The 24,658-nt window shown below is 39.1% G+C and overlaps 1 protein-coding gene across 2 annotated transcripts; it reads right to left on the reverse strand.

The window, feature by feature from the left end:
• Positions 1-3,344: 3,344 nt before the first annotated feature.
• On the reverse strand, positions 3,345-22,793 carry LOC138336378 (DNA-binding protein P3A2-like). Of its 2 annotated transcripts, none has more exons than XM_069285854.1 (5): positions 22,116-22,273; positions 13,591-13,847; positions 12,739-12,859; positions 10,490-10,619; positions 3,345-3,655 (listed from the first exon to the last, which is right to left on the reverse strand). In XM_069285854.1, exons 2-5 carry the CDS (start codon positions 13,790-13,792, stop codon positions 3,488-3,490), a joined length of 621 nt encoding a protein of 206 aa, XP_069141955.1. In that variant the 5' UTR covers positions 13,793-13,847; positions 22,116-22,273; the 3' UTR covers positions 3,345-3,487. The 2 variants fall into 2 exon arrangements, with proteins under 2 accessions (XP_069141955.1, XP_069141953.1); XM_069285852.1 differs by lacking the exon at positions 22,116-22,273 and adding an exon at positions 22,666-22,793 and having other exon boundaries at positions 3,347-3,655.
• Between the last annotated feature and the right edge of the window lie 1,865 nt (positions 22,794-24,658).

Below are 24,658 nucleotides of genomic sequence, written 5' to 3' on the forward strand. Positions count from 1 at the left end.
ATTTGCCGATTAAAATATATCTTTGGCGACGATTTGCTTATACTAAAAATCTTACTCCACGCAAGGTTCACCACTTTATGCGTACGAAAAAGAATTTCATCTTTAAACTACTTATCACTAGCTAAGAAAAATAGTTTTTACTGGGAACTATCCATTGATGAGACATAACCAGTATGTGGTTTACCGTACGCAGTTAATTTGCTTTTATTTAAGCATTGATGTCACTATTTTTTAATTTTATCGGGGTATTGCGGATTCTCACAAAAGTTTTCGGATTTTTTTTTTCATAGTGGTATGCAAAAAAAATATTGGCCAATCAGAAAGCCAGATTTGGTATGAAAACAAAGAAAAATTAATTATAAATTCTATAATTAACGTCCTTATTTATAAATTAAATTGTATGATAATATATATTGGTACATTTTACTTTATATGTATCTATTCAAATAAACATTACAGTACGAATGATTTCCAGTAATTAACGGCAATTTTTATGTTGCAATAAATATTATGTTTCTGATCGCAATAACTATTTCTATCTGTCAAAGTCCATATAGACTGCAGAATCAATACATATTTTGTCATATTTCTGTGGCACATCATCTAGTCTGTCTGTGGTCTGGATGTAGTGGACATTTTACCTGGACACGATGTCCACCTGTAGTGGACACTGTGTTCACACGTAGTGCACTCCGTGTCTACCTGTAGTCTAAATCTTGTGCACTCCGTGTCTACCTGTAGTCTAAACCTCGTGCACTCCGTGTCTACCTGTAGTCTAAACCTCGTGCACTCCGTGTCCACTCGTAGTTCACACCGTGTGCACAATGTGTAACCTTTAGTCTACTACCAACTGTAGGATTCTTATTTAAGGAGATACAATAGATAGGTAGTGGGTAGTTTTAGTCAGAATTTAAGTTAGAGTTACAATTAAGTGATCAGACTGATATTTGGATTTTACCTCTATCAACAGGATTTTATGTGAAGTTTATTACATATACTTAGAATTATTTGACTAACTCATCACGGTGACTTGACTTTCCCCTACAACTTCAACTGTATATATATTGGTGACTATTGTGTATTATCATTCGATTATGTGTAATAATTCCTCTCATCTGTAAATAAACATTCTTATCATATACTATGTGTTAATTGTGCCCCGCTAATTCCCCCATCATGACAATCTACAACAACGATTCAAACGTGACCTGCTCAATCCGACCAGGGCTCCGGTAACAAAAACAACGAAAATTAAACACAAACGAAAATTTAACCAGAACTAAGTCTTTATCTTAAATAGAAGAACAATGAAAATTTCCTCCAACGAAAGTGTTTATAGACATCAAACAATGAAATTAAATGTTTTTACAGTATATAATACACAAAACGACCGTTCCTGATTTCATCCTTTTCTCAACAACACCATTGTTTCGATATATATTGTTTCGATATATATTGATACATCGTGATATTTTCCTTCCGATATATCGATCCTTAAAATTCATATCAATGACAGCTTTAACACCTACAAACAAAAGCTGCATTGACAAGCTACAAGAATTACAAGTGTTACAGGCCTTATAGCAACTACTCGTAGTTTACATATTACGTACAGTAAATATCATATAGCATACCATATGTTACATAATTACCATGATCAAATTTGACACAAATGTGGATTCGTTTTTGGCACGCATTGACACCATTATCACAGAAAAATCGAAGACTGAAATTAATTTAATCTACTGTGAAATCATTAATTTTCGTGGGGGTTTAATTTTCGTGGATTTCGTTGTTTGACCAAAATCAACGAATTTACATCCCAACGAAAATAGATCTTTTTAATGAGTGTATACTAATGTCATGTAAGTTTATGCGTTAATACATCGTAGGATGATTAGTACCTCACTACATAAGTCTATTTCAGGGAATAGCATAACAATATCAAAGTTGGAAAGTGTATACATTGTTCAAAGATAGTTTTCAAAATTTGATAAACTATTTCTACATGGTCCAACGATAAATAGATTGAGTCTATCATGAAATTATCAATGTGACACGATAATTGTTTCATGGCTACAACTGAAAAAACACTGGTTGAGTACCGACTCTAGCTTTTGATTGTAACTGTACGTGGTGCAAATGTAGAGCTGAGCTCCGCTCGAGCGATCACACGGTGACAGTGTCGACTGTGTATTTTTAACAGTAATTTGTAAGGCATTCTCCACGAATTTAAGTGTCAACGAAATTGTAAAATTTTACAATCCACGAAAATTGAGCCCAACGAAAATAAATGATTTCACAGTACACAAAATTACTTAACCTATGAATAAGGAAACCAGACCATGTACAGTAGCTATGTATTGGTAGTTTACTTCATTGAATAATGATTTCTGTGAAAATCATACCTATTTAAATGTGCAGGTCCCCGTCGAGATAACATCACCAACACTATGAAGTTATGAAGTTATCAAGAATGTAGCCACAGCGTGTGAAGGTATAGCGACAGTTCGTTGATGTAGTGATCAACCAAAACAGTTCAAGGTATTATTGGGTCAGCAGTAAAAAAAATTGTTCATATTGATGTTACGAAATCAATGTCACTTGTTACGGACAACAGTAATTACAACACTTGCACCAAACCCTTAACGTTGTCATTTCCAACACCAACTTCAGAGTGATTCTATAAGCCCCCTCTCTCTCTTTACCAGAGGCAAGGTTATAACTTCTGTGTAGCAACCTTGTTACCATGGCAACCAAATTTTGACTTACAACAATTGCAAGCACATCTATATACATAGTCCCAATTATAATTGCCAAGATTTATAAAAATCGCTCCAATAATTGAAAACCTGTGTTACCATAGTACTTTTGACAAATGAAAACCTGTATACATATCTATACACGCAGTCCCTTTACTGCCAAGTTTCATTAAAAAGTAGTTTAGGAGAAATTGTCAGGACAAACTTTTCCTACAGACAGGGTGGTTCTAGTATATAAAATCCAGGGTTCCTACTATTTTTTGGACAAGAATTCAAGGCTTTTTCAAGTTTTTTTCAAGGACAGTAAGTGAAATTCAAGTTATGTTTTCACAGATATCTTTCACAAGTGGTGTGCTTATTTTTTAAGAGTAATGTAACTTGAATGATGCTGACTGGACCTATTCCAACATAAAACTATATATTCATTATGAACGAAAACAATGAATAAACTATATATTAACATTGGTTTGTTTGTGTATCTTTCTTCATGCCTCATGTTAAGAGTGTAATAAATAAGCTGGTTGCTGATTGGACACAGTTTAATAAATTAAAACAAGTAATAAAATTCAAGGCTTTATTCAGGTATTTCAACAGATTTTCCTTGTTTCTCAAAGTTTTCCCTATCCTGATTTTTTATTTCAATTTTCCCCACTTTTTCCAGTTTTCCAGGTTGCGTGGGAACCCTGTAAATCTAAAATACTAAAATGGTCCAACATTCACAAATACTATTTCTGAAAAGTAAATACCTGTGTCATTTGGTCTACTGAGGTAGGTATGCCATCAATGGACAGGGGGGGTAACTCATGCAGGCCACTTGTCTCAGTTTGATTCGAAGGTAATTCCGATAACGTTGATTCAAGATCTTGTAAAACCACACCTTTACAGCTTTTTACCTATAAAAGTAAAAAGTGGGATTTGCCAAAGCCAAGATTTATAAAAACTCTGTTTCATTTTGCAAAAGGATGTTTCAGGCAAAAATTGGTTACAACTGAAACAATGCAGAATTTTTGGACTATATAGCTACTAATTGACGAACCACAGACACCTGCCAAGACATAAGCCCACTAGCTGCAATATTGTAGCTCAAAAGACTTTTAGACAGAAACTGGTGTCGTCTTTAGAGCTATAATTGGTGCCTATTACTGCTAATGGAGCAAAGTAATGATTATGCAAACCAATATTATTAAATCGTTTGCATGCATTTCATCTTACTTGTTTTATGTCGCTTACCTACTAGGCAATAAAACTGAACCGTATAAAATATCAAATTCTCGGCAAAACATTATTTTTTACATATACATGTGAAGGCCTTTCTGAAGAGAATTTATACAGCAAGTCTACAGATTATAAATTTGATGTCTTGTGAGCAATACGGTAGATATTAAGAATGGTAGTTATGTTTGTTTTGGACAAAAATATTATGTAAATGCTTGTATACGCAAAAAATAATTGAAAACCTGCAGAAAAGTAGAGAAATTATGCCCGAGTGATTTTCTAAGGCACTACTCCACTATGATATATTATACAGGGACCAATTCGTACCCGGCCGAAAGTATAGTAGGCCGGGTACGTATATTTGTTCTATCAGCCCAATAGCAAGAGTCACATGAACAAGAGGCCCATTGGACCTAAGTCATATGACTAGGTCATATGACTATTGACACACAAAAAAAAAAAAAAAACATAAGACACAGTATACAGTTAATAAGACAATACAACAAACTCCTTATTTGAAGCTGTGAGTTTCCAAAATCAGGTACGGTAAAGGTCATTCACTTCAACAAATTTGGTTGCCCTTCATCCTAGTATGCTACCGGCCCAATATCAGTACTCTGGGCCTGTTAGTAAATCACAAGAAGTTGTTAAAGGATTTGTGCAGTCAAAAATGATAATTTCAGTTTATGCTGGATATGGCTTTATTAGACCGTGAAGAAACCTCTCCGTGCCACGCGCGACCGGAATAACCTGTAAACCGCCGATATCGAGGTCAAAATTTCAGACCTCCCGATTATGCATATTTTCTAGCTCTAAACCGTGTGACGTCATAATAGTCCGTGGCTTATAGCTGTACTATAACTGATGTGTTATCACTTACATCGACGGTCACAGGAAAAGTTGATCAAAGATTTTTTTTATGATTACTTTTGAGTGAAGTTAATCGTACAACAACTTTGGCTCGAATATAAATAACTAAAAGAGTGAAATTCGATGTTTCAAGACTCTAATTTATGCTCTAATAGCAGGTTAGTCCGCTAAACCTGCCTATATTATTAGGCTTTTTTTTTTTTTTTAATTTTTTTTTTTTGCCTAATATATAGTCAGCTCGCGGTACCTCTTAAAAATGTGAAATCGTAGGCCAGATTTGGCCTACGCTACGTCAGCGGCATATTTCTAATATATCGTCCATGCAATGCCGGGAAAATTTACACATACCTTTATATTGGGATCTTATGTACTCCTTTGCCCCCATGTTACATTCCATTTATGAAATTAAACAACTGTGTACAATGAAATACTTCCGAGACCCTTCTATTTCACACATTTGTAATGGCCGCCGTATACACATTTAGTAGAGCAAACGGCAGCCAATCAACTTCGCTTCCGGTTTTATTTTTAAATATCCATGTGTTTAATGCTGTATACATGTATAGTACTAGGCTTACCTTGTGTAGCCGCGGACTACTCTGACATCACAAGTGACCACCTAGCTCATTATCTCTGAACCGTAGTCGACACTACCCGTAAATCACGACCAAAACCAACCAATAGCGCTAAAAGCTAGGCGATTCGTTGGGTGGGACTTAATTTTTCATTCATCCAAAGCAATATCCTGACGTATTATCAAAAAAAACACCCATGTGACCTTAAATGGCAGTCAAAGTGATTTATTCAAACAAAATTGATAGCCTTTCAAGCCAGCATGCTGCAGGCCCAGTATTATGTCCCTATGGCCCTTTTCAGTTATTGACAAGTATTCATTAAAGAGTTTAGCTTATTCAACCCTGGTGACCTTAAATAAAAGCCAAGGTCACTCAGTTGAACAACTTGGTAGACCTTCATTCCAGAATGCAACAGACCCAATTTCAGGTCTCTATGCCTCTTAATTATTCACAAGTTGTTTAACAATTTAAGCCTATATGACTCCTGTGACCTTGAATGAAGGTCAAGGTCATTCATGTTAGCAAACTTGGTAGCCCTTCATTCCAGCATGTTACTGCAAGCCAATCTGATTAAAATACAGATCCTTATTATCACTGCGTTGGATAAGAGGATCTGGCAACATCCCATTAGGGGTCATGTCTAGGTGACCTTTGGAAATGGCCAATCAAATTGCTGCTGCCAGAATCTTGAATGTGACTTTAAAGGGATGAAATTGTTTGAAAAAGCTGTCAGAAATATTTTCCTGTACGAAGTCATTTCGCCCAAACAGCACAACAAACCTAATTGTATATGTATACTGGGACGAAATGGTGTTTTCAATTGATGTAACAATGTGTAGAAAGTGCATTGGATCTGAAGTACACGTGGTACAAAGGTCAGCCAAACATGACCCCTTATGGATGTAGTCAGAACCTCTATTGAACGAAGTGGTTATAAGGATCTGTATTTATCAGGCCTCTAAGCCTCTTAGTTATTCACAAAAAGGCGTTTAAAGATTTTAGCCTATTTGACCCCTGTAATCTCAACGAAGGCCAAGGTGATTCATTTTAACAAACATGAAAGCCCTTCATCGCAGCATGCTACAGTCCTAAAATCTGTACCCCAGGCCTAGGTTATTAAGAAGATATTGAAAAAGAAAAGTTTACTAAAGGCGTATTGCGCACTTTAGACATTGACGGATGGAATATGATGACTATAGGTCATAAAGAAATCATTTATAGCACTATGATCAAACAGACACCTTTTGGTTCCTAGCCCCTCAGGCCCCATGGGGGTCAACCCAACCATATGTACATCGCCAAATAGACACCTTTTGGTCCCTTGCCCCTCAGGCTCCCTGGGGGTCAACCCAACCATATGTACATGGCCAAATAGACACATTTTGGTCCCAGGTCCCTCAGGCCCCCTAGGGATCAACCCAACCGTATGTACATAGCCAAATAGACACCTTTTGGTCCCTAGCACCTCAGGCCCCCTGGGGGTCAAATCAATCATATGCACATAGCCAAAAAACACATCTTGGTCCCTAGCCCCTCAGGCCCCCTGGGGTCAACCCAACCATATGTACATAGCCAAATAGACACCTTTTGGTCCCTGGTCCCTCGGGCCCCCTAGGCCTAAGGGTCAACCCAGCCATTTGTACATAGCCCAATAGACACCTTTTGGTCCCTAGCCCCTCAGGCCCCCTAGGGTCAACCCAACCAATGTACATAGCCAAAAAGACACCTTTTGGTCCCTGGCCCCTCAGGCCCCTTGGGGGTCAACCCAGCCATGTTGACATAGCCAAATAGACACCTTTTGGTCCCTAGCCCTTCAGGCCCCTTGATGGTCAACCCAACCATATGTACAAATCCAAATAGACATATTTTAGTCCCTGGCCCCTCAGGCCCCCTGGGGGTCAACCCAACCTTATGTACATAGCCAAATAGACACCTTTTGGTCCCTGGCCCCTCAGGCCCCCTGGGAGTCATCTCAACCATATGTACATAGCCAATTCACAAAAAGACAACTTTTGGTTCTTAGCCCCTCAGCCCCCTAAGGTCAACCCAACCATATGTACATAGCAAAATAGACACCTTTTGGTCCCTGGTCCCTCAGGCCCCATGGGCCTATGGGTTAACCCCGCCATTTGTACATAGCCCAATAGACAACTCTTAGTCCCTAGCCCCTCAGGCCCCTGGGGGTCAACCAAACCATATGTACATAGCCAAATAGACACCTCTTAGTCCCTGGTCCCTCAGGCCCCCTGGGGATCAACCCAACCATATGTACATAGCCAAATAGACACCTTTTGGTCCCTAGCCCCTCAGGCCCCCTGGGGGTCAACCCAACCATATGTACATAGCCAAATAGACATATTTTGGTCCCTAGCCCCTCAGGCCCCCTGGGGGTCAACCCAACCATATGTACATAGCCAAATAGACACCTTTTGGTCCCTGGTCCCTCAGGCCCCATGGGGGTCAACCCAACCATATGTACATAGCCAAATAGACACCTTTTGGTCCCTGGTCCCTCAGGCCCCCTGGGGGTCAACCAAACTATATGAACATAGCCAAAAAGACACCTCTTGGTCCCTAGCCCCTCAGGCCCCTCGGGGTCAACCCAACCATGTGTACATAGCCAAATAGACAACTTTTGGTCCCTAGCCCTTCAGGCCCCTTGATGGTCAACCCAACCATATGTACAAATAAAAATAGACATATTTTAGTCCCTGGCCCCTCAGGCCCCCTGGGGGTCAACCCAACCATATGTACATAGCCAAATAGACACCTTTTGGTCCCTGGCCCCTCAGGCCCCCTGGGAGTCAACTCAACCATATGTACATAGCCAATTCACAAATAGACAACTTTTGGTCCTTAGCCCCTCAGCCCCCTTGGGTCAACCCAACCATATGTACATAGCCAAATAGACACCTTTTGGTCACTGGTCCCTCAGGCCCCATGGGCCTAAGGGTCAACCCCGCCATTTGTACATAGCCCAATAGACACCTCTTGGTCCCTAGCCCCTCAGGCCCCCTGGGGGTCAACCCAACTATATGAACATAGCCAAAAAGACATCTTTTGGTCCCAGGTCCCTCAGGCCCCCTGGAAGTCAACCCAACCATATATATTCATAGCGAAATAGACACATTTTGGTCCCTAGCCCCTCAGGCCCCCTGGGGGTCAAATCAACCATGTGTACATAGCCAAATAGACACCTTTTGGTCCCTGGCCCCTCAGGCCTCCTATGGGTCAACCCAACCATATGTACATAGCCAAATAGACAACTTTTGGTCCCTAGCCCCTCAGGCCCCCTGGGGGTCAACCCAACCATATGTACATAGCCAAATAGACACCTTTTGGTCCCTGGTCCCTCAGGCCCCCTGGGGGTCAACCCAACTATATGAACATAGCCAAAAAGACATCTTTTGGTCCCTAGCCCCTCAGGCCCCCTGGGGGTTAACCCAATCATATGTACATAGCCAAATAGACACCTCTTGGTCCCTAGCCCCTCAGGCCCCCTGGGGGTCAAATCAACCATGTGTACATAGCCAAATAGACACCTTTTGGTCCCTGGCCCCTCAGGCCTCCTATGGGTCAACCGAACCATATGTTCATAGCCAAATAGATACCTCTTGGTCCCTAGCCCCTCAGGCCCCCTGGGGGTCAAATCAACCATGTATACATAGCCAAATAGACACCTTTTGGTCCCAGGTCCCTCAGGCCCCCTGGGGGTCAACCTAACCATATGTTCATAGCCAAATAGACACTTTTTGGTCCTTAGCCCCTCAGGCCCCCTGGGGGTCAACCCAACCATATGTACATAGCCAAATAGACATCTTTTGGTCCCTAGCCTGGCCTTCAGGCCCCCTGGGGGTCAACTTAACCATATGTACATAGCCAAAAAGACACCTCTTGGTCCCTAGCCCCTCAGGCCCCCTGGGGGTCAACCCAACCATATGTACATAGCCAAATAGACACCTTTTGGTCCCTGGTCCCTCAGGCCCCCTGGGGGTCAACCCAACTATATGAACATAGCCAAAAAGACATCTTTTGGTCCCAGGTCCCTCAGGCCCCCTGGGGGTCAACCCAACCATATATATTCATAGCGAAATAGACATCTTTTGGTCCCTAGCCCCTCAGGCCCCCTGGGGGTTAACCCAATCATATGTACATAGCCAAAACGACACCTCTTGGTCCCTAGCCCCTCAGGCCCCCTGGGGGTCAAATCAACCATGTGTACATAGCCAAATAGACACCTTTTGGTCCCTGGCCCCTCAGGCCTCCTATGGGTCAACCGAACCATATGTTCATAGCCAAATAGATACCTCTTGGTCCCTAGCCCCTCAGGCCCCCTGGGGGTCAAATCAACCATGTGTACATAGCCAAATAGACACCTTTTGGTCCCAGGTCCCTCAGGCCCCCTGGGGGTCAACCTAACCATATGTTCATAGCCAAATAGACACTTTTTGGTCCTTAGCCCCTCAGGCCCCCTGGGGGTCAACCCAACCATATGTACATAGCCATATAGACATCTTTTGGTCCCTAGCCTGGCCTTCAGGCCCCCTGGGGGTCAACTTAACCATATGTACATAGCCAAAAAGACACCTCTTGGTCCCTAGCCCCCCAGGCCCCCTCGGGTCAGCCCAACCATATGTACATAGCCAAATAGACAACTTTTGGTCCCTAGCCCCTTAGGCCCCCTGGGGGTCAACCCAACCATATGTACATAGCCAAATAGACATTTTTTGGTCCCTAGCCCCTCAGGCCCCCTGGGGTCAAGCCAACCATATGTAGGAATCCTTAAACTACTGGTATGCTACCAATGCAATACAAGTCGATCACCCCTTTGGCACTACCCCTAAGGCCCCCATGGGGTCAGCATGAGAATTTATTAAATTTTCAGTCCCACACCTTAAGAATGCTATACTGTAATAATCAAATTTGTTTAAATTCTAATGAGCAGTTATGAAGAAGTGGATTTTTGACAGATGGATGGATGATGGATGGACGGATGCTGCGGTATGGCATATCCTCCTGAACAGAAGATAAAAGAGGCAGCTAATGCAGTATTTACATTGTGCTTACCACATTCTCCAAGGGTTGTGATCCAAACACTTTGTAATTGTTGTGAGAAGATTTGCCTGGAGTACAGCACAACACCACCGCCTGCTGACCTACACGGGTTGTGTATTCCTCAATGGTTCTCTTCAGCTTCCTAAAGCGAAAAAATTTCAATCTCAATGCAGTATTTCTCGTTCCATTTATTTCTACTTTTTTTAACTTTTTAAAATGATTACAAATATTTAAACAGTAGACATACGGTACTAAATAATTAATGGTCACTAATTAAGGTGCCCTTGAAAATTAATGGTGAGGGTCACTTATTAATAGGCCCTTAATAATTAATGGTGAGGGTCACTAATTAATAGGCCCTTAAAAATTAATGGCGAGGGTCGCTTATTAATAGGCCCTTAATAATTAATGGTGAGGGTCACTTATTAATAGGCCCTTAATAATTAATGGTGAGGGTCACTAATTAATAGGCCCTTAAAAATTAATGGTGAGGGTTACTTATTAATAGGCCCTTAATAATTAATGGTGAGGGTCACTAATTAATAGGCCCTTAATAATTAATGGTGAGGGTCACTTATTAATAGGCCCTTAATAATTAATGGTGAGGGTCACTAATTAATAGGCCCTTAATAATTAATGGTGAGGGTCACTAATGAATAGGCCCTTAAAAATTAATGGTGAGGGTCACTAATTAATAGGCCCTTCAAAATTAATGGTGAGGGTCACTAATTAATAGGCCCTTAAAAATTAATGGTGAGGGTCACTCATTAATAGGCCCTTAAAAATTAATGGTGAGGGTCACTAATTAATAGGCCCTTAAAAATTAATTGTGAGGGTCACATATTAATAGGCCCTTAATAATTAATGGTGAGGGTCACTAATTAATAGGCCCTTAAAAATTAATGGTGAGGGTCACTTATTAATAGGCCCTTAATAATTAATGGTGAAGGTCACTTATTAATAGGCCCTTAATAATTAATGGTGAGGGTCACTTATTAATAGGCCCTTAATAAGTAATGGTGAGGGTCACTTATTAATAGGCCCTTAATAATTAATGGTGAGGGTCACTTATTAATAGGCCCTTAATAATTAATGGTGAGGGTCACTAATTAATAGGCCCTTAATAATTAATGGTGAGGGTCACTTATTAATAGGCCCTTAATAATTAATGGTGAGGGTCACTTATAAATAGGCCCTTAATAATTAATGGTGAGGGTCACTTATTAATAGGCCCTTAATAATTAATGGTGAGGGTCACTAATTAATAGGCCCTTAAAAATTAATGGTGAGGGTCACTAATTAATAGGCCCTTAATAATTAATAGTGAGGGTCACTAATTAATAGGCCCTTAACTATTAAAGGTTCATGAAACTTTGATGAAACAGTTCAAGCTACCTTAGCAATCACCTTGTATAAAGAAGACCTACTCACAGCAATAAGCAGGGTCCCAAATGATAAATTTCAATACAATTTGCACTGTGTATAAAGTGTATTTTGACCATTTGTTCTTGTCCCTTGGGTGATCTTTTAAAAGCCCACTTCCTCTGCGAAACAAGAAATGTTCTTCAGTGTTTACATCCTCATAGATTTACCTCTATTTCTTCTATTGCACCCCATCCCTCCTGCCACAGGGCAGTCATATGCAGATATGAAATTTGTACACTCTGTCCCCATAGTATGCCCTTGACATTTCTGGTCAAAGGACTATGTATGGTTTAGGTGTTTTTTGCCCCCCATATCCGTCAAATTTTGAAACCTGTTGTTGAGTGATTAAATTGGTGAATATCAAATATCGAATTTATCCTTAATAATTGCAAAAAAAGTCTTTTATGTTTACACTTTATGGAAATGCATTGAATATTTGTTATATATCACATAATCTGCCTGATACATGTATCTAGTGATTCCGTGCGTGTACTATTTTTGTATATGTCACTAATGTAATATGACCTGGAGCAATTTTCATCAGCTGGAACTGCACTGACTGTGATGGCAAGACATAAACAATAAAATGAAATCAGGAGAAATAATGTGAAGTCAGGATTTCGAGGAAGGCGGGACAAAATGGCGGCCTCCACTGGATTTTCGCAATTCAACATTTTGACACGAGATTCTTTGAAATGTAGGTTGATGTAGTTATGTGATAAAAAGTATCTTGAATTTGTGTTCATTTCATATGAGATTTTATGAAATGAACATTCCTTTAAGATCCTATACTTATAAGAAGTTGCCATATCAAATGAACATTTAAACCAAAAAACCTTAGAAGTCTCGTCTGTTGACGCTTCCTTATTGAAGGATTTGTTTCAAAAGTGTGTGGTCTCTTTGGTTTTCTCCGGATACCACTGGCTATGGCTGCTGCTGCTGCCATTCCAACTGTTCCTGAAAAAGTAGAAACTTTGAATTCAAAAGCAAAAGTCAATCAAATTATCAAAATAAATCTTTAATTGTCCCAAATATTAATCTTATCTATTGAATCTGGGAAGGATTTTTTTAAATTATTGTATGCATATAAGTTAAAGGGACAATTAACTTAGGCTAATTTTTTTTCATAACCAAGAAGCAAAATATAGCATAAATGTATTTTTCTACATTTCTTATGAAACATATAACATAAAACATTGACAAATTCCACAAAATTGTTAAGTATTTTAATTAATATCGTTGAAATATCAAATCGTTGATCAATACGATTAATTAATAAGCAGGTACAATATGGACGCTGTACCCATATCCAAGCCAAAGTCACACACGTTAAAGACATAAACTACATAACTGAGAAGGTGATATAATGATTTTTAGACAAGACAATTCACCTAATAAGGTAAACATACTACTGCCAGAGCGATCTGAGCAGTTCTAGACAAAAGTTGCATTACTAGATACGAGCAAGGGACAGGGCTCGGCATACAAGAAGTTCAACCACAATGTGTAATGGCGGACAGTGAGCGGGTTTGAACATCTGCACACATGTCATCACAATGGGCTTTTCAGGCATATCACAGTAGAACCGACTGATCTAATTTCCATTAGAACTGGGTTTTTTCCGATATATGTACAAATTTTAATGTTCTCCTGGACTAAATTGTCCCTTTAAATAGTAAATGACTCACCGGAAGCAGCAAGCTGAACAGTGATTTCATCCGACAGTCCTGTTGACAAAAGATCTGAAGCATCAAATGAGCTTTCAGGAGAGCTTGGCTCACTCATACCATCACTGAGCATGCCCGTGCTCATCTGGCTAGTATTGATGGTCAGGGTGCCAGCACTAGTAATGGCATTTGCCACTGAAGTGGCCATGGCTGTGTTGATCATAATTTACAAGTCTCACATATCTCTGTAAGGTACAGCAGATTTCATATACCTGAAACTAGACAGAAAAATAAGTTTGAGCAGCAACCTTTCAGTGTCCGAATTGAATGTACCTGACGTTATCACAAAATTTTCTGCAACAACCTATTGTAATTAGTATAGATCAAGATTGTCATCTATACATGTAGCTGACCTTGCAAGTCTTTTACAATGTGAATCATGACCTAATAAATGTGTCTCAAAGGTCTGAAGGCATATGCATGTTTACTGTAATAGGTTAATTTAACATGAGTACAGAAAGAGTTCAAGCATTGCTGACATTTTGGTTCAATGATCAGGGTCCTTGTTTGTTAAGTTGTTATAAATTATAAAGCGACCTGGGCATTATTTATGGTGAATACAGTATCTAAAACACTTTTTGAATTATGTACATGATTTGAATTGCCAATCAATCAAGTTTAAGTAATTTTAAGGTTAATTATTTAGTTTTGGGGCAAAATATTTTGTCAGTTATTACCGCAAGACCTTAGGTCACTACCAGAATATTATTTTTCATTACAGAAATGCAAATGGTTTATTACTGAAACAGCTGATTTTTAAATTTTACCCCAAAGAATTGGCTAATGATGCTCAGTTAGTTTTTTTTTTTTCTATACAACGTAGAGTTGAAACAAATAGCAGACTGGGATATTAAAATATTTGTTTGATGTATTTGAATGGTATTCAAATATTTGGACCTTTATAATGTCAAAGATCTTTGAAACTCCCAAACTCTTTTTGTACTCATTCTAATTTCCTACTTGCTACTGAAGTAAATATGGGCTTCATCCTTTGTGTATTGAGCAAATACAGAAATAGATTAAATGATGTTGTAAATTTTATGACAGTGTGATGGTTATATTATCAGTATTATTACCTGTAATTTACGTGCATAAACTTGATTGCTGATTATTTAGATAAAACACAGTGAAATTGTTTGACAGAATCCCAGGAAAGACTGACATGTGTAACGTTACGTGTGCAAGTTAGCAGTCATTCAGAAGATTTTTGTTAACAAAGCATTACAGTAAAACCTTGTGGAATCAAACAATAAACTTTTGAACTTAGATGGTTCTAACTGAAAGACATAAATGATAGGTCCTTTTTTTAATCATTGCAATGTAACAACAGAACCTTGTGATTACTTAAAAAATGTGATTTTATCATTGTTGTTAACAGAGACACAGCACAGCAACAGTATTTAGCAGCCAGCTATTTTGGGAAAAGGACCCAAAGCAAAAATTGGGACAATATTAAAAGTATAACTTTAATAAATTGTTTCCAATTTTGAAAAGTTACGGAAAAAATATACGACCTTTGAGAAATGCCTTCACCTTTTTCAGGATATTAAAGGTAGGTTTCACCGAATGAAATATAAAGACTACAAAATTGAAATTTATCCTGTACATAGATATAATCTTCAGATCATTTCTAATGCATACAGCAAACAATATCGGTGGTCAGTTGCCTAGCTTGACCAGGAAAATACTCCTCTAAAAAAGGAGCGAAGATTATTGTACTTCTCAAATGATGTTTCAAACCAAATATGGATGAAATCCATCCAAGGATGAAGGAGGAGTAGGATTTTAAAGCTTAAATTAAGAAAATTTACCCTTTTGGGGCCCCGCCCCTCAGCCTCTAGGGGTCAGACCAGGCTCATTTATATAAATATGAATGTCCTTACCCAATAATGTTTCACACCAAAAATGGAAGAAATCCATCCAAGGATGAAGGAGGAGAAGGATTTTAAAGATATAATTAAGAAAATTTGCCCATTTGGGGCCCCATCCCAAAGCAGCTAGGCGTCAGACCAGGCTCATTTATATAAAATATGATTGTCATAGCTTACCCAATAATGTTTCACACCAAAAATGGGTGAAATCCATCTAAGGATGAAGGAGGAATAGGATTTTAAAGCTAAAATTAAGAAAATTTGCCCTTGCTAAAATTTAAGAAAATTTGCCCTTTGGGGCCCCACCCCCTCAGCCCCTAGGGGTCGGACCAGGCTCATTTATGTAAAATATGATTGTCCTTCCCCAATGATGTTTCACACCAAATATGGATGAAATCCATCCAAGGATGAAGGAGGAGTAGGATTTTAAAGCTATAATTAAGAAAATTTGCCCTTTAGGGGCCCCACCCCTCAGCCCCTAGGGGTCGGACCAAGCTCATTTATATAAAATATGAATGTCCTTCTCCAATGATGTTTCACACCAAATATGGATGAAATATGCTTAGTGGTTAAGTAGCTCGAGGAGTAGCCTTTTAAAGGAAAACGTTTATGCACGACGGACGGAGGACCACGACGGGCGGCGGACGACGACGGACGAATCATGATGACTATAGTCATCCTGACCCTTCAGGTCAGATAACCTAAAAACTATTACTTTGCTAGTTATTATACAATGAACTACAAGGATGAATTGTAACTATGTAAGGACCAGTAACTTTCAGTCAGGACCAGTAAATTTTATGGTCCGTCTGTCGTTTACATAATTAGGACCAGCAACGATAACGAAACGATATTGATTCCTATTTTCCTAAATCAATACATTAATGACCGAAATTGCACTCGATGACCTTCTTATGACCTAGTAATGTTGGAATTTCAAATAACAACGAATTATGTATTATATTTTACTGTATACCAACTGTATATATATTGTAAGGTTACTGATCATTTTAACTCAATGAATTTTTCACAATTACCACAAATTATATATGAAATACTCGATCAGCAATAGTTCTAGAGTGGCATGTGTTGTTTTGTTTATAGAACCGATTATGTAGTACACAAAACGACTGTTCTGGATTTCATCTTTTTCTCAACAACACCATTGTTTTGATATCGTGATATTTTCCTTTTGATATATCGACACTTAACATTTATATCAATGGCAGCTCTACAGCGAAGACTGATTTTCTTTTGATATCCACTAGCGCAATCTTTGATGTAACTTGCGGGTGCGATCGAGGGTTACGTCTAACTTTCTCTTTAAACGGGCAGTGATTTCATGAGTTGTCATATTTTGTTTTTAATGAAATATATGACATTTCTTCAAAATCTTCTTTTGTTAAAGTAATTAAGGATTAGACGTCGTGAAATTTATTAGCTTTACATTGGTTTTTCATTTAACTTGACAAGTATTTGTTAAAGGCCTACTACCTTTCCGGAGCAAAATATATAGGTTTCTTAAGTTAAAAACATTAACAACATCAGAAAAACAATGCCGATGGCCTAAGATGAGGTTACAACACCCAAAAATATACAAGAATTCCTGTGTAATATATGAAAACAGTGGAGAGTCATTTCGCTGTTTTGCTGTCTGGCACAGTGACAGCCAACTACTGTGCGGTATTTAGGATGACAGCAGGAAACAAAAGACGACCAGCGTTATGAAAATTAACATTTTATTCATTTTAATTAAATTGTTCAGAAGGTGATGATAAATGTACTATCATAAGTAAACAAGAGGCCCAAAGGGCCTTAACGGTCATCTGACTACCTTGGCAATAGTAAATTTAATTTCATATGGTGTCACTTTGTCAGGACCATGTCAGGATCATTTTCAATTTCTTTCAACAAATTTTCTTTCAAACAAGAGGCCAAAGGGCCTTAACATGTAGGAAGTTAATAAGATATAGTGTCATGGTAGCCATCTTCGATTTGGGATCAACCAGAGATGTAACAACACTTTGTCGGGACCATTTCATGCAAGTTTCAGCCAAATCGCACTGGTAGAACTTGAGAAGAAGTTCAAAATGTGTTTTCAAGATGGCGGCTGTGGCGGCCATCTTGAATTTCGGATCGACCCGAAAAATAACAACATTTTGTCGGGACCATGTCAGGATCATTTCATGCAAGTTTCAGCCAAATCGCACCGGTAGAACTTGGAAGAAGTTCAAAATGTGTTTTCAAGATGGCGGCTGTGGCGGCCATCTTGGATTTCGGATCGACCCGAAAAATAACAACACTTTTTCGGGACCATGTCAGGATCATTTCATACAAGTTTCAGCACAATTGCACCGGTAGAACTTGAGAAGAAGTTCAAAATGTATTTTCAAGATGGTGGCTGTGGCGGCCATCTTTGATTTCGGATCGACCCGAAAAATAACAACACTTTTTCGGGACCATGTCAGGATCATTTCATGCAAGTTTCAGCACAATTGCACTGGTAGAACTTGAGAAGAAGTTCAAAATGTATTTTCAAGATGGTGGCTGTGGCGGCCATCTTGGATTTCGGATCGACCCGAAAAATAATAACACTTTGTCGGGACCATGTCAGGATCATTTCATGCAAGTTTCAGCCAAATCGCACTGATAGAACTTGAGAAGAAGTTCAAAATGTGTTTTAAAGATGGCGGCTGTGGCAGCCATCTTGGTTTTCGGATTGACCGGAAAAATAATAACACTTTGTCGGGACCATGTCAGGATCATTTCATGCAAGTTTCAGCCAAATCGCACCGGTAGAACTTGAGAAGAAGTTCAAAATGTGTTTTCAAGATGGCGGCTGTGGCGGCCATCTTGAATTTCGGATCGACCCGAAAAATAACAACACTTTGTCGGGACCATGTCAGGATCATTTCATGCAAGTTTCAGCCAAATCGCACCGGTAGAACTTGAGAAGAAGTTCAAAATGTGTTTTCAAGATGGCGGCTGTGGCGGCCATCTTGGATTTCGGATCGACCCGAAAAATAACAACACTTTGTCGGGACCATGTCAGGATCATTTCATGCAAGTTTCAGCCAAATCGCACCAGTAGAACTTGAGAAGAAGTTCAAAATGTGCTTTCAAGATGGCGGCTTTGGCGGCCATCTTGGATTTCGGATTGACCCAAAAAATAACAACACTTTGTCGGGACCATGTCAGGATCATTTCATGCAAGTTTCAGCCAAATCGCACAAGTAGAACTTGAGAAGAAGTTCAAAATGTGTTTTCAAGATGGTGGCTGTGGCAGCCATCTTGGATTTCGGATCGACCCGAAAAGTAACAACACTTTGTCGGTACCATGTCAGGATCATTTCATGCAAGTTTCAGCCTAATTGCACTGGTAGAACTTGAGAAGAAGTTCAAAATGTATTTTCAAGATGGCGGCTGTGGCGGCCATCTTGGATTTCGGATCGACCCGAAAAATAACAACACTTTGTCGGGACCATGTCAGGATCATTTCATGCAAGTTTCAGCCTAATCGCACCGGTAGAACTTGAGAAGAAGTTCAAAATGTGTTTTCAAGATGGCGGCTTTGGCGGCCATCTTGGATTTCGGATCGACCCGAAAAATAACAACACTTTGTCGGGACCATGTCAGGATCATTTCATGCAAGTTTCAGCCAAATCGCACTGATAGAACTTGAGAAGAAGCTCAAAATGTGAAAAGTTAACGCACGGCGGACGGCGCACGGCGGACGACGACGGACGAAACATGACGACTATAGGTCATCTTGACCCTTCGGGTCAGATGACCTAATAACTTTTGCGACCCTACAAAATTATTGATTTCGTTTTATGATCCCATTTTAAACAAGAGATCCCAGAGGGATCTTGGCGCCCACCAAAGAATGATCTATGTCTGACAATGGAAAGAGGGATATTTTCCCTGCTTTTCAAACTTTTTCAAACACACTATATATAAAATTTGAGACAGATCGCTATAGTACTTTCTAAGAAATAGCGATAACAAACTTCAAGTATCAAAATCCAAGATGGCCGCCTGTACCGATCAGTCCCAAAATGCAATATACACAACAAGAGTCATAGGGGAACCTGTATATGAAATTTGAGAAAGATCCCTTCTGCACTTTTTGAAAAATAGAGGTAACAAACTTCAACTATCAAAATCCAAGATGGCCGCCTGTCGGCCATCTTGTTGACCGATCAGTCCCAAAATGCAATATACACAACAAGAGTCATAGGGGAACCTGTATATGAAATTTGAGAAAGATCCCTTCAGCACTTTTTGAGAAATAGCGGTAACAAACTTCAACTATCAAAATCCAAGATGGCCGCCTGTCGGCCATCTTGTTGACCGATCGGTCCCAAAATGCAATATGCACAACTAGGGCCCTAGGGGAACCTATATATGAAATTTGAGAAAGATCCCTTCAGCACTTTTTGAGAAATAGCGGTAACAAACTTTAACTATCAAAATCCAAGATGGCCGCCTGTCGGCCATCTTGTTGACCGATCCGTCCCAAAATGCAATATGCACAACTAGGGTACTAGGGGAACCTGTATATGAAATTTGAGAAAGATCCCTTCTGCACTTTTTGAGAAATAGTGGTAACAAACTTCAACTATCAAAATCCAAGATGGCCGACTGTCGGCCATCTTGTTGACCGATCGGTCCCAAAATGCAATATGCACAACTAGGGTCCTAGGGGAACCTACATATGAAATGTGAGAAAGATCCCTTCAGTACTTTCTGAGAAATAGCGGTAACAAGAATTGTTAACGGACGGACGGACGGACGGACGGACGGACGGAAGGACGGACGGACGGACGGACCACGGACGAAAGGCGATTTGAATAGCCCACCATCTGATGATGGTGGGCTAAAAATCGAAAGCCGTTTCGGAAAGGTAGTGGGCCTTTGAGAAAATGTTTTTTATTCGCGTTCATAAGTGTCTTGCTAGCCCGAGATACTCTGGCCCAGCTGACACCAGACATTATGACAGATAGATGTCTGGTTTAGGGCCAGAGCGCACTACTATATCAAAATGTGGATCAAGCGGACCAGGTCATCTCCGATTCAGCCTGACCACCGAGAAGCACCACTAACCTTAGTCTATTCAACAAATGAATAATTTATCTACCCAAATATAATAATCCGTTGAGAGTAAAGGCGATTTGCATACTTTGATAAAATGGCGACGACACCGATGGAAATTTAAAGTTGCGGAAAAGAAACGTCTGTGTTGACACAAAAGAATGTGCATGTGTGATAAAATGGATGGCTATGAGTAGATAAATTATTCATTTGTCTGGGTGGGATGACATTTCCCAAGACTTTTCCCATTCGGCAAATTTATTAAGGTCTTCTTGTAGGCATTTCACATCATGTGTGGATTTTATTGTCATGTATGCAATGGTGTCATCTGCAAAAAGGCGTACAGTGGAATTAAGGCCAGTTGGTATGTCATTGATGTAAAATAAGAAGAGGGAAGGACCTAAGACTGCATGAGCCTTGAGGGACTCCAGACTTGACATCTACGTAACCAGATCTTTCACCTTCTACTATAACAGCCTGCTTTCTATTATGTAATAAATTCTCAATCCAGGTGTTAACCTTGTCATTGATTGCATAGTACCTCAGCTTGTGACATAGGAGAGAATGACTCACCTTATCAAAAGCCTTGGAGAAATCCATTATAAGTACATCAGTCTGTTTGCCTTGGTCTACATGTTTAGTAACATCATCAATGAATTCTATTAATTGGGTTTCGCATGATAGTGACCTGCGGAAACCGTGCTGTAATGGATACAGGATGTTGTGAGTATCTGCATGGTTCATGATATTACTAACCACGATGTGCTCTAACAGCTTACTACATATACAGGTAAGTGATATAGGTCTATAGTTTTCAGGGTTGATCTTATTGCCTTTTATATAGATCGGGGCAACATGCGCTAGCCTCCAGTCAGTAGGAACAGATCCAGAGAGGAGAGATTGGTTGAAGATAATTGAGAGTATAGGGGCAATTTCTGTTGCCAAGTGCTTAAGGATCCTTGGTTTGAGCTCGTCAGGGCCAGCGGCTTTACTGGGGTTTAGATTATTTAAAAGTTTTAAGATTCCTTCAGGTGTAATCAGGATTTCGGGCATGATAGGAAAGTATGGTGTAGTTGGTATATTACATTTTTTAGAAAATTCTTCCGCCGAAAATTTGGTTCCAGTACTGAAAGACCGACTGAAATTGGAGGTTAAGTGCTTCAGCTTTAGCTATGGGATCAGTTAATAATTTTCCTTCAGATTTCAGGGAGGATATGCCGATGTAATCTGTTTTTTTGTTTTTAATGTAAGACCAAAACCTTTTAGAAGCACTGTATGTGTTATCATTTTCATGTGGTTTCAGGATACCCTCTACATATTGCCAGTATGATTGTCGGAGCTTTCTCTGTATGTCATGTTTCAGCTTTTTATAATGTTCACGTAGGTTTGAATCACCAGTTTTTTTAACTTTTTTTGTTCAGGTGGTCTCTCTTCCTGAGTATATGCTTTATCTCAGTCATTATTAACCCATGGGTTGTTATGTTTGGGTTTGGTGGTGATATGAGGTATATGTTCCATTACTCATGCATAAGGATTAGCTGATTTTGTCACTTCTGTTTTCAGCAGATAAGTTGGGCCTAGTTGTTGTCCAAGAGACCAGCACCTGAGGCAGTGTCGTCTGCATTGTTGGTGTCAAAGTTCGCCTGCGTGCGCAAGGTGAAAGACAGGTGCTGCATCATTGCGACTGCGCTTGGCTTTTCGGGCACTTCCCCTTGTAAATGTATGTAAACAGACGTATGTTTGGACAGGACACAGATTTAAAAGAGATTAACAAGTTATCGCGACGTCTCGGACTAGACTTAAATTCGAAATCTACATTAGAGGACTTTAATAATCAAAGAATATCGATTAAGAATGTTTTGACAGGATCGCTTGAATATTTATCATCGAAAACAGAACGTGACAACGAGGAAGTCGCCATTGCGTCTGCGCCCGGCAAGGATTTACTCAATGCGGTAACTCCAGTTGGAGCTAAATTTCACAGATATCGACAGAAAAATATCATGTCATCATTATACAAAACAAAAGATAAATAAATAAACAATGTTGTAAATGATCATTAAAAGCTTACCTCATCTATGGAACAGTGAAGTAGGACTGCAAATTTGACAAAATCACTTAAATTTATGCGCAGAAAATCTTTATTTTTGTCGTTCCTGAGCAGGGAAGTTCGAATTGAGTATTTTTGGCGGTGCACAGTCAAACAGAAGGCCTAAGTGTAAAAGGCCCCAGTTAAACAGTTCCGTTTAAGATTACACACAACGGTTCTGTTTCTATTTAAATTCAAGAAACATATTATGACTTTGTTGTTTATTCGTTTTTCAGCTGTTTACGTTTTAGTTCAAAGAATTGTTGTATGAAAGTACTTATTAAATCTAATTAATATTTTGAAATTAAACTACATGTATGTATGGTGCTAGTGTTATAGAACCCATATATGTATGGTGGTAGTGTTATAGGACTTAAATATGTATGATACTAGTGTTATAGGTACTACATATGTATATGGTGTAGCGTTCTTGCCTTAGGTATCATTAGATAAAACAAACAGCACTTGTTTAACTGCTCTGTGTATTGACCACGTATAATAACTACACGCGGTTTTTTACATCCGGTTCAGGGAGTACTCATTATTTGCATTGGGGAGTAATCATTATCTTTAACAAATTATGGTGCTGGTGTTTTAGTACCCAGATATGTATGGTGCTAGTGTTATAGGACCTAGATATGTATGGTGTTAAATTTATAGGACCCATATATGTATAGTGCTGGCGTTGTAGAATCCAGATATGTATGGTGCTTGTGTTAAAGGCCCACTACCTTTCCGAAACGGCTTTTAATTTTTAAAATGGGAATGTAAAACAAGATCGATAATTTTGTAGAGTCCTAAAAATTATTAACTTACCGTTAATACTACATTTATCATCACCTTCTGAACGATTTGATTAAAATAAATAAAATGTTTATTTTCATAACGCGGGTCGTTTTATGTTTCCCGCCGTTGTCCTAAGTACCGCGCGGTAGTTGATTATCACTGCGTCAAACGGCAAAACAGCGAGTTGACTCTCCACTGTTTTCATATATTACGCAGGCAATCTTGCATATGTTTGGTGTCGTAACCTTATTTTAGATCATCGGTATGCATTTTCTGGTGTTATTAATGTTTTTTAAGAAACCTTTATATTTTGCTCCGGAAAGGTAATGGGCCTTTAAAGGACCTTAATATGTATTTTTCTAGTGCTGTAGTAGCCATATTTGTATGGTGCTAGTGTTATATGGCATAGATATGTATGGTGCTAGTGTTATAGTACCCAGATATATATGGTGCTGGTGCCATAGTACCCAGATATGTATTGTGCTAGTGTTATAGTACACAGATATATATGGTGCTGGTGTTATAGTACCCAGATATGTATGGTACTAGCGTTCTACTAACCAGATATGTATGGTGCTAGTGTTATAGAACCTAGATATGTATGGTGCTGGCGTTATAGTATCCAGATATGTATGGTGCTAGTGTTATAGTACCCATATTTGTATGGTGCTAGTGTTCTAGTAACCAGATATGTATGGTGTTAGTGTTATAGTACCCAGATATATATGGTGCTAGTGTTATAGTACCTAGATATGAATGATGTTAGCGTTCTATTAACCAGATATGAATGGTGCTAGTGTTATAGAACCTAGATATGTATGGTGCTGCTGTTATAGTATCCAGGTATGTTTGGTGCTAGTGATCTAGTACCTAGATATGTATAATGCTTGTGCTAGGACCTAAATATATATTTTGCTAGTGCTATAGTACCCATATATGTACGGTGCTCGTTTTCTAGTACCTAGATATGTATGGTGTTAGTGTAGTACCTAGATATGTATGGTGCTAGTGTTATAGTACCTAGATATGTATGGGGCTTGTGTTATATGTATATCACTAGACTTCTGGTTCTCAGATATGGTTGGTACAGTACCTGTGTTATCCTTATTAAATGTTTAAGTTGTCTTAGCTTTTTAGGAATGTGTTGCAGTAAATATTTATAGGAATTAGATGTTTATAAATAAAGTTT

Source organism: Argopecten irradians, chromosome 12 (assembly GCF_041381155.1).
Source record: "Argopecten irradians isolate NY chromosome 12, Ai_NY, whole genome shotgun sequence".
In the NCBI taxonomy this organism is placed as follows: Eukaryota; Metazoa; Mollusca; class Bivalvia; order Pectinida; family Pectinidae; genus Argopecten; species Argopecten irradians.

Excerpts from the sequence above, each read along its gene's own strand:
- LOC138336378 (XM_069285854.1), bottom strand. The coding sequence starts at position 13,792 with ATGATCAACACAGCCATGGCCACTTCAGTGGCAAATGCCATTACTAGT. Across the intron at positions 10,620-12,738 it reads CAACAGACGAGACTTCTAAG|GAAGCTGAAGAGAACCATTG; the intron begins GTTTTTTGGTTT and ends TTTTCGCTTTAG. Across the intron at positions 3,656-10,489 it reads CACAACCCTTGGAGAATGTG|GTAAAAAGCTGTAAAGGTGT; the intron begins GTAAGCACAATG and ends TTACTTTTATAG.